This window comes from Liolophura sinensis, chromosome 6 (genome assembly GCF_032854445.1).
Source record: "Liolophura sinensis isolate JHLJ2023 chromosome 6, CUHK_Ljap_v2, whole genome shotgun sequence".
NCBI lineage: Eukaryota > Metazoa > Mollusca > Polyplacophora > Chitonida > Chitonidae > Liolophura > Liolophura sinensis.
In genome coordinates, this window is record NC_088300.1 from 36,132,106 (window position 1) to 36,144,521 (window position 12,416).

The 12,416-nt window shown below is 37.5% G+C and overlaps 1 protein-coding gene across 1 annotated transcript in view; it reads right to left on the reverse strand.

Moving 5' to 3' along the window:
- Positions 1-6,560: 6,560 nt before the first annotated feature.
- The window catches only part of LOC135467144 (receptor-type guanylate cyclase gcy-13-like), an 11,875-nt gene continuing 6,019 nt past the window's right edge, over positions 6,561-12,416 (reverse strand). Inside the window, exon 4 of the mRNA XM_064744907.1 lies at positions 6,561-6,601. Coding sequence (XP_064600977.1) covers positions 6,561-6,601 — 41 coding nt within the window. The remainder of the gene's footprint in view (positions 6,602-12,416) is intronic.

The following is a 12,416-nucleotide window of genomic DNA, read 5'->3' on the forward strand; positions in this document are numbered from 1 at the left end:
TTTTTGAGACTCAAGATTTAAAATAATGATAAACCAATAGGGGACATGTATGTGTGCATCTTAATATTGTCATATGTACTGGAATACCACTTTATTTTCTGTCCCTTGTATGTACATATCATGACCACATAATTATGCCATTTAACACTTTTGTAGTTTTGTCAGTTAAATAACACCCTGTGTTGTCTCCCCTGCCTTGAGCAGCCTATATCATTTTCATTTTAATGAAAATAAGACCGTCTCAGTTTATTTAAGAACCCAACACTTGCACACCTGTCTCTAAATTATGTTATACTCAAGTTCACAATGTCTTTCTGATGTGCAATAGTAAATTCCTCTGTATTTGAATTTTTCGATTCTCAATTCCTGTTATATAGATACCGGTATAAAGCCTAGTGTGGTTTGCATGTATAACAGTTCCATAAAATTGTGTTATGTTAACACTGAAGATACCTGGAAATATCCCCTGAGTACATAATGGGAGACACAAGGATGAGGTACACAAAAGGTCCTTATCACTGTAGAATGCATTGTTTTCTTCTGTGACGCTGCACTGTGCGTACTTCAAATGTACCTCATGGGCACACACACCGATAACTGTGACCTAATAAAGGAAACAACAAGAGTTCATAGCTTTTGACCGTCCTGTAGCAAGCTGGAAGGAGTTTTATGAGTTCCCCATTGTTACAGTGTGCTGATATTCATGGTGTCATATATATTGTTTTTTTTTTTTTTCTTTTTTAACGTATACAGCCAGGCCCAGTTTAACAAAGCGTTGTACGACATTTTTTTTCATAAATTTGTCGTACGATGTTTTGTAAGTCACTGTCACCATACCATTGTCCCCTGTGTATGATTATCATACATTTATGGCATTTTTGCGAAGCTGAACCCAGCTCTCTTCAATACTTCAAAATTTGTTTTGAACTTCTTATAAAGGGAGTGAATATACTAGTGTTGAAGACTGAACGTGTTCTTGGAAAAGTTCATGTCTTAGGATGAATATATTTACCCAAAAGCTTGGAGGTGTGTTTCTGAGATAGATTAGCAAACTAGTGCACTGGCGTAGACAAGAAAAAGTATGATCCCTTGCTGTAATGGAGCTGTTTGAATCAGAGGGGACACTATTCACAGAAAAATTGTTTTTCCTTAAGATTTGAAAATGTTTTATTTTATTCCATCCAGTTCACTTGTTAGATGTGGCATGTAGTATTTTTTGTACATATATACCTATACATATATATATATTATTTTACTTGCAGCCTGGACCATATGTATTAGTATTTTTTTCTATATGACAATACACAAAATGTTTGTTGCTTTTTTTTGTGGGGGGGAGGGATGTACATTAACAATGGTATTATGTATTCAGGTACCTTTGCCTCCTTTTTGTTATTTAGTATCTTGTTAATTTTCCAGTTAAACTCCTCATGTTATGTAAATATTGAATGGATTCAGCATTTAGGTTTTCAGTTTCCTTTTTATACCCGTATATACCTCTCCTATACACACATGAAATCAAATTTATTTGCCACTTAAATCTCTTTCAAGATAAAGTATTATAGTTTTAGTATTTTCATCCTCCTTTTTTATTGTGCGTATTTAAAATGCAGTTTGGCGCTAGTTTTATTGTCATGACTATTTATGTTTTATCAGTGAATAGTGCCAGTCCATTAGCAAGACATACGCCGACATCTTGGGAAGGGAGAGAAACAAAGCCAGTCTTGTTTCAATAACTTGGCAGTTATATTTGCTTACATTTGCAAAGTATATGTTGTTTAAATGTGCGTACAGACCTTTTAGTTTATATATTAGCCCCAGTAACTACATCTACTAATCTACTTCTGGATTTTTTTTCTAGTTTCAAGACATACAAGTTCAGAGTTATTGTACCTTTTCTTGTCTCATTAGCAAATTTTATTGCTAGGTTCATGACTTTTGTCTGTTGGCAAAAAAGTTCTTCATGGTTCTGTCTTAAATTTAAAGAAGCTTATGTTGCCTGTAAAAACTGTCCAAACTGTGAAAGTGTCAACGAGTGAGATATTGTGCTATTTGTTTTCCTTTTTTCAACTTTCTTAGAAAATGTTAATTCTTATTATTTTCTTCAATTTATGATTGTATTAAATATGTACAGTGTATTTAAATGTAATCCTTTGATATGACCTTCTTATGTTTCTTTTAAACATCATATGCTAGAAATTTCACCCATTTGTTGTAATTCATGTTGCTTTTACATAGTATGTGGTGAATCTATTTATTTGAATGCATTTGTCCATCTTTTTACCTTTGTTTGGTCTGGAGTATTTCAGTTGTCTCTGTAGAAATTTGCATATGCTCAAAATACACTAGTTGTAACCTCGTCAGATTTTTGGAAACATTGAAATATGACCTGATGAATGACTTACAATGTATTGCCAAATGTGGTATTTGATTTACTCAGTTGGTACAGTCTCCGTATCACAAATTTTTGCTCACATTGAAAGAAGCATAATATTACATATACTTTAATCATTATTATGTTTCAGGGCTAATATGCTTGTCTACCCACATGAAGCATTTTTGTCATTTTTACCCTCTTTCTCATAATTATTAGGTTCAGTCTTCTGGCTCTAAATTAAGGGTCATAATTTGTTTTTATTTTTTTTTATTGCTGACTTCAGACTAGTGCGACGGAAGTTATTGAGGAAGTTATTATAAATCGTAATGATGTACATCATGAGTGATTCCTTGAGTGATTCCTTGTGACAACTAAGTGACTCTGATTGAAGGTTCGGGGGTGGGTGGGGGGCTGTGAAGCTAAGGAATGTCAACAATGGTTTTAGTCTGTGAAGATGTATACAGGGCAAAAGTCTCTTGACAGGAAAATTCGTCATCTAACACGTCATCTGAGACAATCACAGATGTTCAATATTTGTCATTCTTTGACTATGATTGGTTGCCATTTTGGGCCAATACCAAGATCCAATGCCTTCATTAATATTCATTGTGTTGACGTGCTCATTCATCATGTGTTTTAGTCTTGCATATCCGTGTTAATAAGTCCAAGTTTTTACCTTGTTAGACGTCGTTACCATTATCATGCTGGTACATGTACATTAGATATTGGAGATTTTGTCTGCTTTAACATGATAGAAGTTTTATTCACCTCATTATTGAGTAATGTTTATTTGAATTCTGTGTAACTCTTGTGTTTCTGTATGATTGGGTTTGATAGAGTTATGTTTGGCATCTGCAAAATAATCTGTTTAAGTTAACATTCTACGCATTTGAATGTTTCATAAATGTTGACTTAATAATTTGAAGGAAATAGGATAGGTAAAGGCATGCTTAAAGAAAATGAGTCAAAGTTTGCAAACTGCTTTTGTAGGAAACACTGCATACTCTTTTACATTGTGTAATGCTTTACATGTAAGTTTTTCATCTGTGTCAATTGAAAGTTGCTTTTCAAATTAGAAATCATTTTGATAGTAAAACATTTAAACTTACTGGTTAAACATGCTTTTGAAATTCATAAAATATATTTTGTTTTCTATTAACAAGCTGTTATTGTTGTGCAGTGTTATTTGTTATGTTGCATGAATACAAGAAAAGGAATTTTGGAGGTTAAAACCAGCATGTTTTATGAAAATATCAAGGAATTGCAATTTTCTTTATAACCTGGTAATGTCTTTGGTCTAAATAAATATGGGAGGAGAAGAAGACATATTTTGTGTACTGTTAAGTATCCTTGTGGCTAAAGATATTATCATTTGCATTTAGCCATGTGAATTGTTATGTAGCCACTGTGTTCATGATAATTGTGTTCATGATAATTGTGTTCATGATAATTGTGTTCATTATGGTATTTTCTGAATGTTCAGTACCGTTGCCCCATAAATGCACGGGTCTGTATGCGATTCTACTTTTGTGCTTTTATTGAATGATATTCCCACAATATAATACACATACATATTGTTTACATGTGATATAATTTGTTAATTAAGTATTGTGATTTTAAAGTACATGTGTCATCTCATTAATAATATAATTAATCATTGTATAATAATATAATTATTGTACTTGGAAAGATCTGCTTGGTTCATGTCGTTTGAAGTGCATTAAGGCCCTCAGTTTACATCATACTTTATGTACATATGTGAATATTTTTGGAAGTTCGTTTGTTGTCTAGATGGCACATATTTTTGTGACCTTCAGGTATGTACTGTCCATTTTGTTCTGTAGTACTACAAGCAGCTATTGGGTGATTGCGCGTTATCACTTTTTGATGTATTTTAGAATGTATAAGTTCATCATACTTAGTTTATTAAAAAATTCTAGATATTCACTCTAAGATCATATTATTACACTACAAAGTCAGACTTTTAGCTTCTAGAATTCATTAAAAAAGTTTTGCACCAAGTTTTAAATTTGACCTTTTATAAAAAAGCTTTATGGAATTACCAATATTGTATTGCAGATAAGAAAAAAAATTATGAAAGTTGTTTCTTGAATTAAAATGACTTCAATAAAACAAAACAGTCTGTTTTTATTGGTTCAGTCTGATTATTGTTAAGGACATATTTGTAATGATTTTATAATGTTACTTTGCTACAGCTAAGTCTTTGTGTCTGATGCCACATTTGTGTTACCATACTTGTGTTGCACATGTTAGGTTGTGCAGATAGAGAGTGCAGATGATGAAAAGTAGGCCTCTGTGCCTCTTCAAAGTACTAACGATGATCAGTGAACCTTGATCTGGAAAATCATATGTTGTGATACCCTTGTTATGGACTAATTTCACAAATTCATATATAACTGTATTAAAATTTAAAATGCTGAATCAGGTCAAAATTTGTTTGGAATTGTAACTACAATGGTTCAGTAGTTGATCTTGTTTATGTACGTGAGTAAATATGTAAAAGATCACGTGTTAAATTTGGACAAATTTGTGGAATATACTCTTGTGCACTGTATTTTGAGTCATGCTGTGTTTTTCACCGGCTGTGCTTTGACCCATACTTATGTATAAGTAATTAATTTCTCCACAGGAATCATGCAGTGGTTGTCCACAGTTACTGGTTATGACATTGACATACTTCTGTTGTTTGAATGTTAGTGTATTTGTGTATGCTGGCTTCTTCATTAATGGGAGTTGCTATAGGGATGTCTGTTTTGCTTGATTGATGATGGGTATATATCACACCACTCTTATCTGTTAATAGCACTGATAGTACACACGTACTTATGTGTGATCAAGGTTCACTGATAACCCAGTAGCAATGAGTTAATAGCTTCACATCACAAAAAGCTGTTCAGAAACAAAATTAATCGCTATAGTTGTGCTATCACTCCATTGGCAAGACATAAATTTTCTATATCAGCACATTTTGTTCAAACCATTGAAAATTATAGTTGTGCATTGCTTAATCATTGATTTTTACATAACGGCTTTGATAAGTGTGTGTTTATAATAGTCTTGAATGGAAGTTTTTGGCAGTATAGTGATATTTGTATTATGTAGATATTGTACCAGTGATACGCTAACATTGTCATAGGTTACTTATTACATATCTCACTGTTAGCTTTAACATTTACGTCCATTACTGATTGTTGCCATCTTTTTTTGTATAAACTGCGGTTTAAATATACATGCATTCATTGGAAGACTCAACTTTGTTCATGCATGCTTTTTCTTTGTGTTTTATTACAACATTTATGGATATCAGTGACTTCTTTGTTTGGACTGGCGTGTTACAGAAATCTCTCATTTGTGAAGGCGTTTTTTAATGATGTTTACTACTTTCAAACTCAAGAAATTTTCACTTTTACTATGGTGATCAGTTTAAAGTGTGGAGGGAGCTGACCTGTGGCAAGTTACTGACAAACTTTGTTCCCATAAGCACCCAGTGTCCTGAATGTTAGTGGAACAAACAACAAGAGGGGGAAATGCCCAGTTAGGCTTTTAGTTCTGCTTTCAGTTTCAGTTCCAGTTTTTCCCCTATAATCCTGACAGTTGCTAAGTGATGTATTCATTTTTTTTATTTATGAATTTATTTTGTCCTTTTTTTTTCATTATTTGATTGGTGTTGTACACTGTACTCAAGAATGTTTAACTTATATGATGATGATCAGCATTAGGGAGGAAGCTGGGCAGATTCCAGGGTAAACCCATGACCATCCGCAAGTTGCTAACAGACCTTCCGATGTATGAGCGCATAGGAAGCCAGCTTGACCTGGAACTGAACTCGTAGCGACAGCATTGATGAGAGGCTGCGGAGTCATCATGCAGCGCTAGCATGTGAACCACTCAGCTGCCGAGAGAGTAACATTGTGGAACAATCGGAGTTTTAACTGCAGCTTGAGACAAGAACAGTTATCTGATGAAAGCCTGTGCTTTTCTCCATCCTCAGCATGCAAGTTTCTTCCATCATTAACCCTTCCTCATGTGAGCTGAATATTCTTGAGTACGGCATTTAACACGTTATGAGTATAGGGTTAGGTAAGCGGTCTCCTACCTGACGCTTTACACAAGACTTAGCATCATCATTTCAACAAGATAACACCTGAGTCATACACCTATGTTACTCAATCGGCGTGTACATCACAGCTACCTCCTCCAGCACTGAATAACAAAATGTAACTGAAATTAATGTGTACAAGGCGTCACAACAGGCATTCGTTTACCCATTGTCAACAGTTTTAAATGATGTCAGCAGGACGCAAGAGTGTACCAATTAAGTGTACCCTGTCCGTTTATGACTTGCCGATAATCAAACAATAGCGCTAGATGGGGAAACACCTGAAAGGGTAATTAGTTGCACATTATTAGCCTCTAAAACATATATATTTATGACTATGGTTATCTCAGTAGCGCACGTTGATTGCAACTGTTCATAAAAGCATCATACTGGTGCATAAATGCATAAAAACATAATGCTTAAATATGGCCCAATCTCCGGCCGTACCCGGGAAGATCTGCCAGCAACCTCAGGATGGTTGTGGGTTTCCGCTGGGCTGTGCCTGGTTTCCTCCCACCACAACGCTAGCGCTGTTGGATAAGTGAAATATTCTTGTGTACGGCGTAAAACACCAATCAAATAAGTAAATAAATTAAATATGGCCCCTAGCCCTGGGCTGAGTGGAATGATAGAGCCATGGTGGAATTAAATACAACTAGAATGGATCTGCGAATAGCAGATCCTAGGCCGGGATCCCGGATCTGATCGATGACGTTTTCCCCTTCATGTTCTGTGATCGAAGGACACATGTTCCATATACACGGCTTTCAAAGTTTCCATGCGACTTAACACCGTTTGTCACTGAGGCAGTCGGCCGGTCATATGCATTCCCTCGAATAGATCAGCGACCTTGATGATTCTACGCTATGCCCAGTGAAAAACGGTCGTCCCTTGGCAGACTTAGCCCACTATTTGTAAGAAATTAGGCAAAAACACGACCAGTGTAACAGCAAGTTTGTACATTCACATCTCAATCCACGACCTGCCATGCACAGACTCACAGCTCCACTCATAGCTCGGCCACCGTTAGAAAGTCAGCAGTTATACCAGGGCACATGTCCATGTCTGTCAATCACCCTGGTCTGTTTAACGTATAGTAAAGAGGACGAGGTCTGCGCAAAACAAAGCTAACTTTTACAGGTCCACGTCGTTTGCTGTTGAAGTTAGATCTCTACGCCATCTAATAGAGTACTGGAGATAGATGGGAACTGGAATCAGTCATCCCACAACCGTTTCGGGAGATCACGGACAGTGTGGCCGAAACATCAGGTCAAATACTACAAACCCAGTCCAGTCCCCATCTAACTCCATGTTAAAGCAATAGGATTCCCGTCTTTTTCTAAACAAAAAACCGTGTTGTCATATAAACGCTTCTAGCGAAAAAACTATTGATCGGAGCTCAAATCTGTTGACGAATGCTCGAAAGAGCATGTCTTGGGCTACAATTTGGTGCAGGTTGCACATTTCTAGCTGTCATAGTTCTCGAGTTACAGGTCATTGAATTTACGTCACTTTTTTAAGTTTTTTGCTCATATCTCAAAAAGTTACACAGATATGCCAAAAACTCAAGCAGATTCACAATCAGCAGCTCAAGATACATCAGAATACGTTTAGAACAATTGAACTTTGAGAACTTTTTGTGACGTCACAAATTCGACCAATGGCGAGCTTCCAGAATTTTGACCGGAAGTGAACCATTTTCGCAAACTTTAAAGAACTCGTGACTTACTAGCTGCATGTCAAGTTTGAAACCGATCAGTTCATTGGTTCTGGAGAAGAAGATTTTTAAAGATTTTACACAAAATCCAATATGGCGGCCGAACCACGTGACATAGCAAAAAAGTGGAGAATTTGTCCCGAGATATTCACCGCCACATTATGTGTGCAAAATTTCAGACCTGTATGTTGAACGGTAAAAAAGTTTCCATGCGAACAAAGTCGGTGAAAAAAAAAAAATAATAATAATAATAATAACTAGAATGGATCTGCGAATAGCAGATCCTAGGCCGGGATCCCGGATCGGATCGATGACATTTCCCTCTTCATGTTCTGTGTTCGAAGGACACATGTTCCACATACACGGCTTTCAAAGTTTCCATGCGACCTTACACCGTTTGTCACTGAGGCAGTCGGCCGGTCATTTGTATTCCCTCGAATAGATCGGCGACCCTAATGATGCTACGCTATGCCCAGTGAAAAACGGTCGTTTCTTGGCAGACTTAGCCCGCTATTTGTAAGAAATAAGGCAAAAACACGACCAGTGTAACAGCAAGTTTGTACATTCACATCTCAATCCACGACCTGCCATGCACGGACTCACTGCTCCACTGATAGCTCGGCCATCGTTAGAAAGTCAGCACTTGGACCAGGGCACATATCCATATCTGTCAATCTCCCTGGCCTGTTTAACGTATAGTAAAGAGTGCAAGGTCTGCGCAAAACAAAGCTAACTTTTACAGGTCCATGTCGTTTGCTGTTGTAGTTAGATCTCTACGCCATCTAATAGAATACTGGAGTTAGATGGGAACTGGAATCAATGTCATCCTACAACCGTTTCGGGAAATCACGGACAGTGTAGGCGAAAGCATCAGGTCAAATACTACAAACCCAGTCCAGTCCCCATCTAACTCCATGTTAAATCAATAGGATTCCAATCTTTTCTAAACAAAAAACGGTGTTGTCATTTAAACGCTTCTAGCGAAAAAACTATTGATCGGAGCTGAAATCTGTTGACGAATGCTCGAAAGAGCATGCCTTGGGCTACAATTTCGTGCAGGTTGCACATTTCTAGCTGCCATAGTTCTCGAGTTACAGGTGATTGAACTTACGTCACTTTTTTGAGTTTTTTGCTTATATCTCAAAAAGTTTTGAAGATACCAAAAAAATACAAGCAGATTCAGAATGAGCAGCTAAAGATACATCAGAATACGTTCGGAACATTTGAACTTTGAGAACTTTTTGTGACGTCACAAATTCGACCAATAGCGAGCTTCCAGAGTTTTGACCGGAAGTGAACCATTTTCGCAAACTTTAAAGAACTCGTAACCTACTAGCTGCATGTTAAGTTTGAAAACGATCGGTTCAGTGGTTCTGGAGAAGAAGATTTTTAAAAGTTTTACACAAAATCCAATATGGCGGCCGAACCACGTGACTTAAGAAAAAAACAAAAAATATACCCCTGGAAAATCACCGCCAGATTATGTGTACAAAATTTGAGACCTCTATATTGAACGGTGTTAAAGTTCTGCTGCTAACAAAGTCGGTGAAAAAAAAATAATAATAATAATAACTAGAATGGATCTGCGAATAGCAGATCCTAGGCCGGGATCCCGGATCGGATCGATGACGTTTTCCCCTTTATGATCTTTGTTCGAAGGATACATGTTCCACAAACACGGCTTTCAAAGTTTCTTTGCGACCTTACACCGTTTGTCACTGATGCAGTCGGCCGGTCATTTGCATTCCCTGATATAGATCGGCGACCTTAATGATGCTACGCTATGCCCAGTGAAAAACGGTCGTTCCTTGGCAGATTTAGCACGCTAATTGTAAGAAATCAGGCAAAAACACGACCAGTGTAGTAGCCTGTTTGTACATTCACATCTCAGTCCACGACATGCCATGCACAGACTCACTGCTCCACTGATAGCTCGGCCATCGTTGGAAAGTCAGCTCTTGGACCAGTTCACATGTCCATATCTGTCAATCACCCTGGCCTGTTTAACGTATAGTAAAGAGGGCGAGGTCTGCGCAAAACAAAGCTAACTTTTACAGGTCCATGTCATTTGCTGTTGTAGTTAGATCTCTACGCCTTCTAATAGAGTACTGGAGATAGATGGGATCTGGAATCAATGTCATCCTACAACTGTTTCGGGAGATCACGGACAGTGTGGCCGAAAGCATCAGGTCAAATACTATAAACCCAGTCCAGTCCCCATCTAACTCCATGTTAAAGCAATAGGATTCCCACCTTTTTCTAAACAAAAAACGGTGTTGTCATTTAAACGCTTGTAGCGAAAAAACTTTTGATCGGAGCTCAAATCCGTTGACGGATGCTCGAAAGAGCATGTCTTGGGCTATAATTTCGTGCAGGTTGCACGTTTTTAGCTGTCCTAGTTCTCGAGTTACAGGTCATTGAAGTTACGTAACTTTATTGATTTTTTGGCTGATATCTCAAAAAGTTACACAGATATGCAAAAAATACAACCAGATTCGGAATCAGCAGGTCAAGATACATCAGAATACGTTGAGAACATTTGAACTTTGAGAACTTTTTGTGACGTCACAAATTCGACCAATGGCGAGCTTCCAGAGTTTTGACCGGAAGTGAACCATTTTCACAAACTTTGAAGAACTCCTGACCTACTAGTTGCATGTCAAATTTGAGAACGATCGGTTCAGTGGTTCTGGAGAAGAAGATTTTTAAAGATTTTACTCAAAATCCAATATGGCGGCCGAACCACGTGACATAGCAAAAAAAAAAAAATATACCCCTAGAAAATTTCCTCTAGATTGTGTGTGCAAAATTTTAAACTTCTATGTTGAACGGTGTTGGAGTTCTGCTGCTAACAAAATCGAAAAAAAAAAATAATAATAATAATAATAACTAGAATGGATCTGCGAATAGCAGATCCTAGGCCGGGATCCCGGATCGGATCGATGACGTTTTCCTCTTCATGTTCTGTGTTCGAAGGGACACATGTTCCACATACACGGCTTTCAAAGTTTCCATGCGACCTTACACCGTTTGTCACTGAGGCAGTCGGCCGGTCATTTGTATTCCCTCGAATAGATCGGCGACCCTAACGATGCCACGCTATGCCCGGTGAAAAACGGCCGTTTCTTGGTAGATTTAGCCCGCTATTTGTAAGAAATAACGCAAAAACACGACCAGTGTAACAGCAAGTTTGTACATTGACATCTCAATCCACGACCTGCCATGCACGGACTCACTGCTCCACTGATAGCTCGGCCATCGTTAGAATGTCAGCACTTGGACCAGGGCACATATCCATATCTGTCAATCTCCCTGGCCTGTTTAACGTATAGTCAAGAGGACGAGGTCTACGCAAAACAAAGCTAACTTTTACAGGTCCACGTCGTTTGCTGTTGTAGTTAGATCTCTACGCCATCTAATAGAATACTGGAGTTAGATGGGAACTGGAATCAATGTCATCGTACAACCGTTTCGGGAGATCACGGACAGTGTAGCCGAAAGCATCAGGTCAAATACTATAAACCCAGTCCAGTCCCCATCTAACTCCATGTTAAATCAATAGGATTCCAATCTTTTCTAATCAAAAAACGGAGTTGTGATTTAAACGCTTGTAGCGAAAAAACTATTGATCGGAGCTCAAATCCATTGACGATTGCTCGAAAGAGCATGTCTTGGGCTACAATTTCGTGCAGGTTGCATATTTCTAGCTGCCATAGTTCTCGAGTTACAGGTCATTGAAGTTACGTCACTTTTTTGAGTTTTTTGCTTATATCTCAAAAACATTTGCAGATACAAAAAAAATACAAGCAGATTCAGAATCAGCAGCTCAAGATACATCAGAATACGTTCAGAACATTTGAACTTTGAGAAATTTTTGTGACGTCACAAATTCGACCAATAGCGAGCTTCCAGAATTTTGACCGGAAGGGAACCATTTTCGCAAACTTTAAAGAACTCGTGACCTACTAGCTGCATGTCAAATTTGAAACCGATCGGTTCAGTGGTTCTGGAGAAGAAGATTTTTAAATATTTTACACAAAATCCAATATGGCGGCCGAACCACGTGACTTAAGAAAAAAACAAAAAATATACCCCTGGAAAATCACCGCCAGATTGTGTGTACAAAATTTGAGACCTCTATGTTGAACGGTGTTTGAGTTCTGCTGCTCACAAAGTCGGTGAAAAAAAAATAATAATAATAA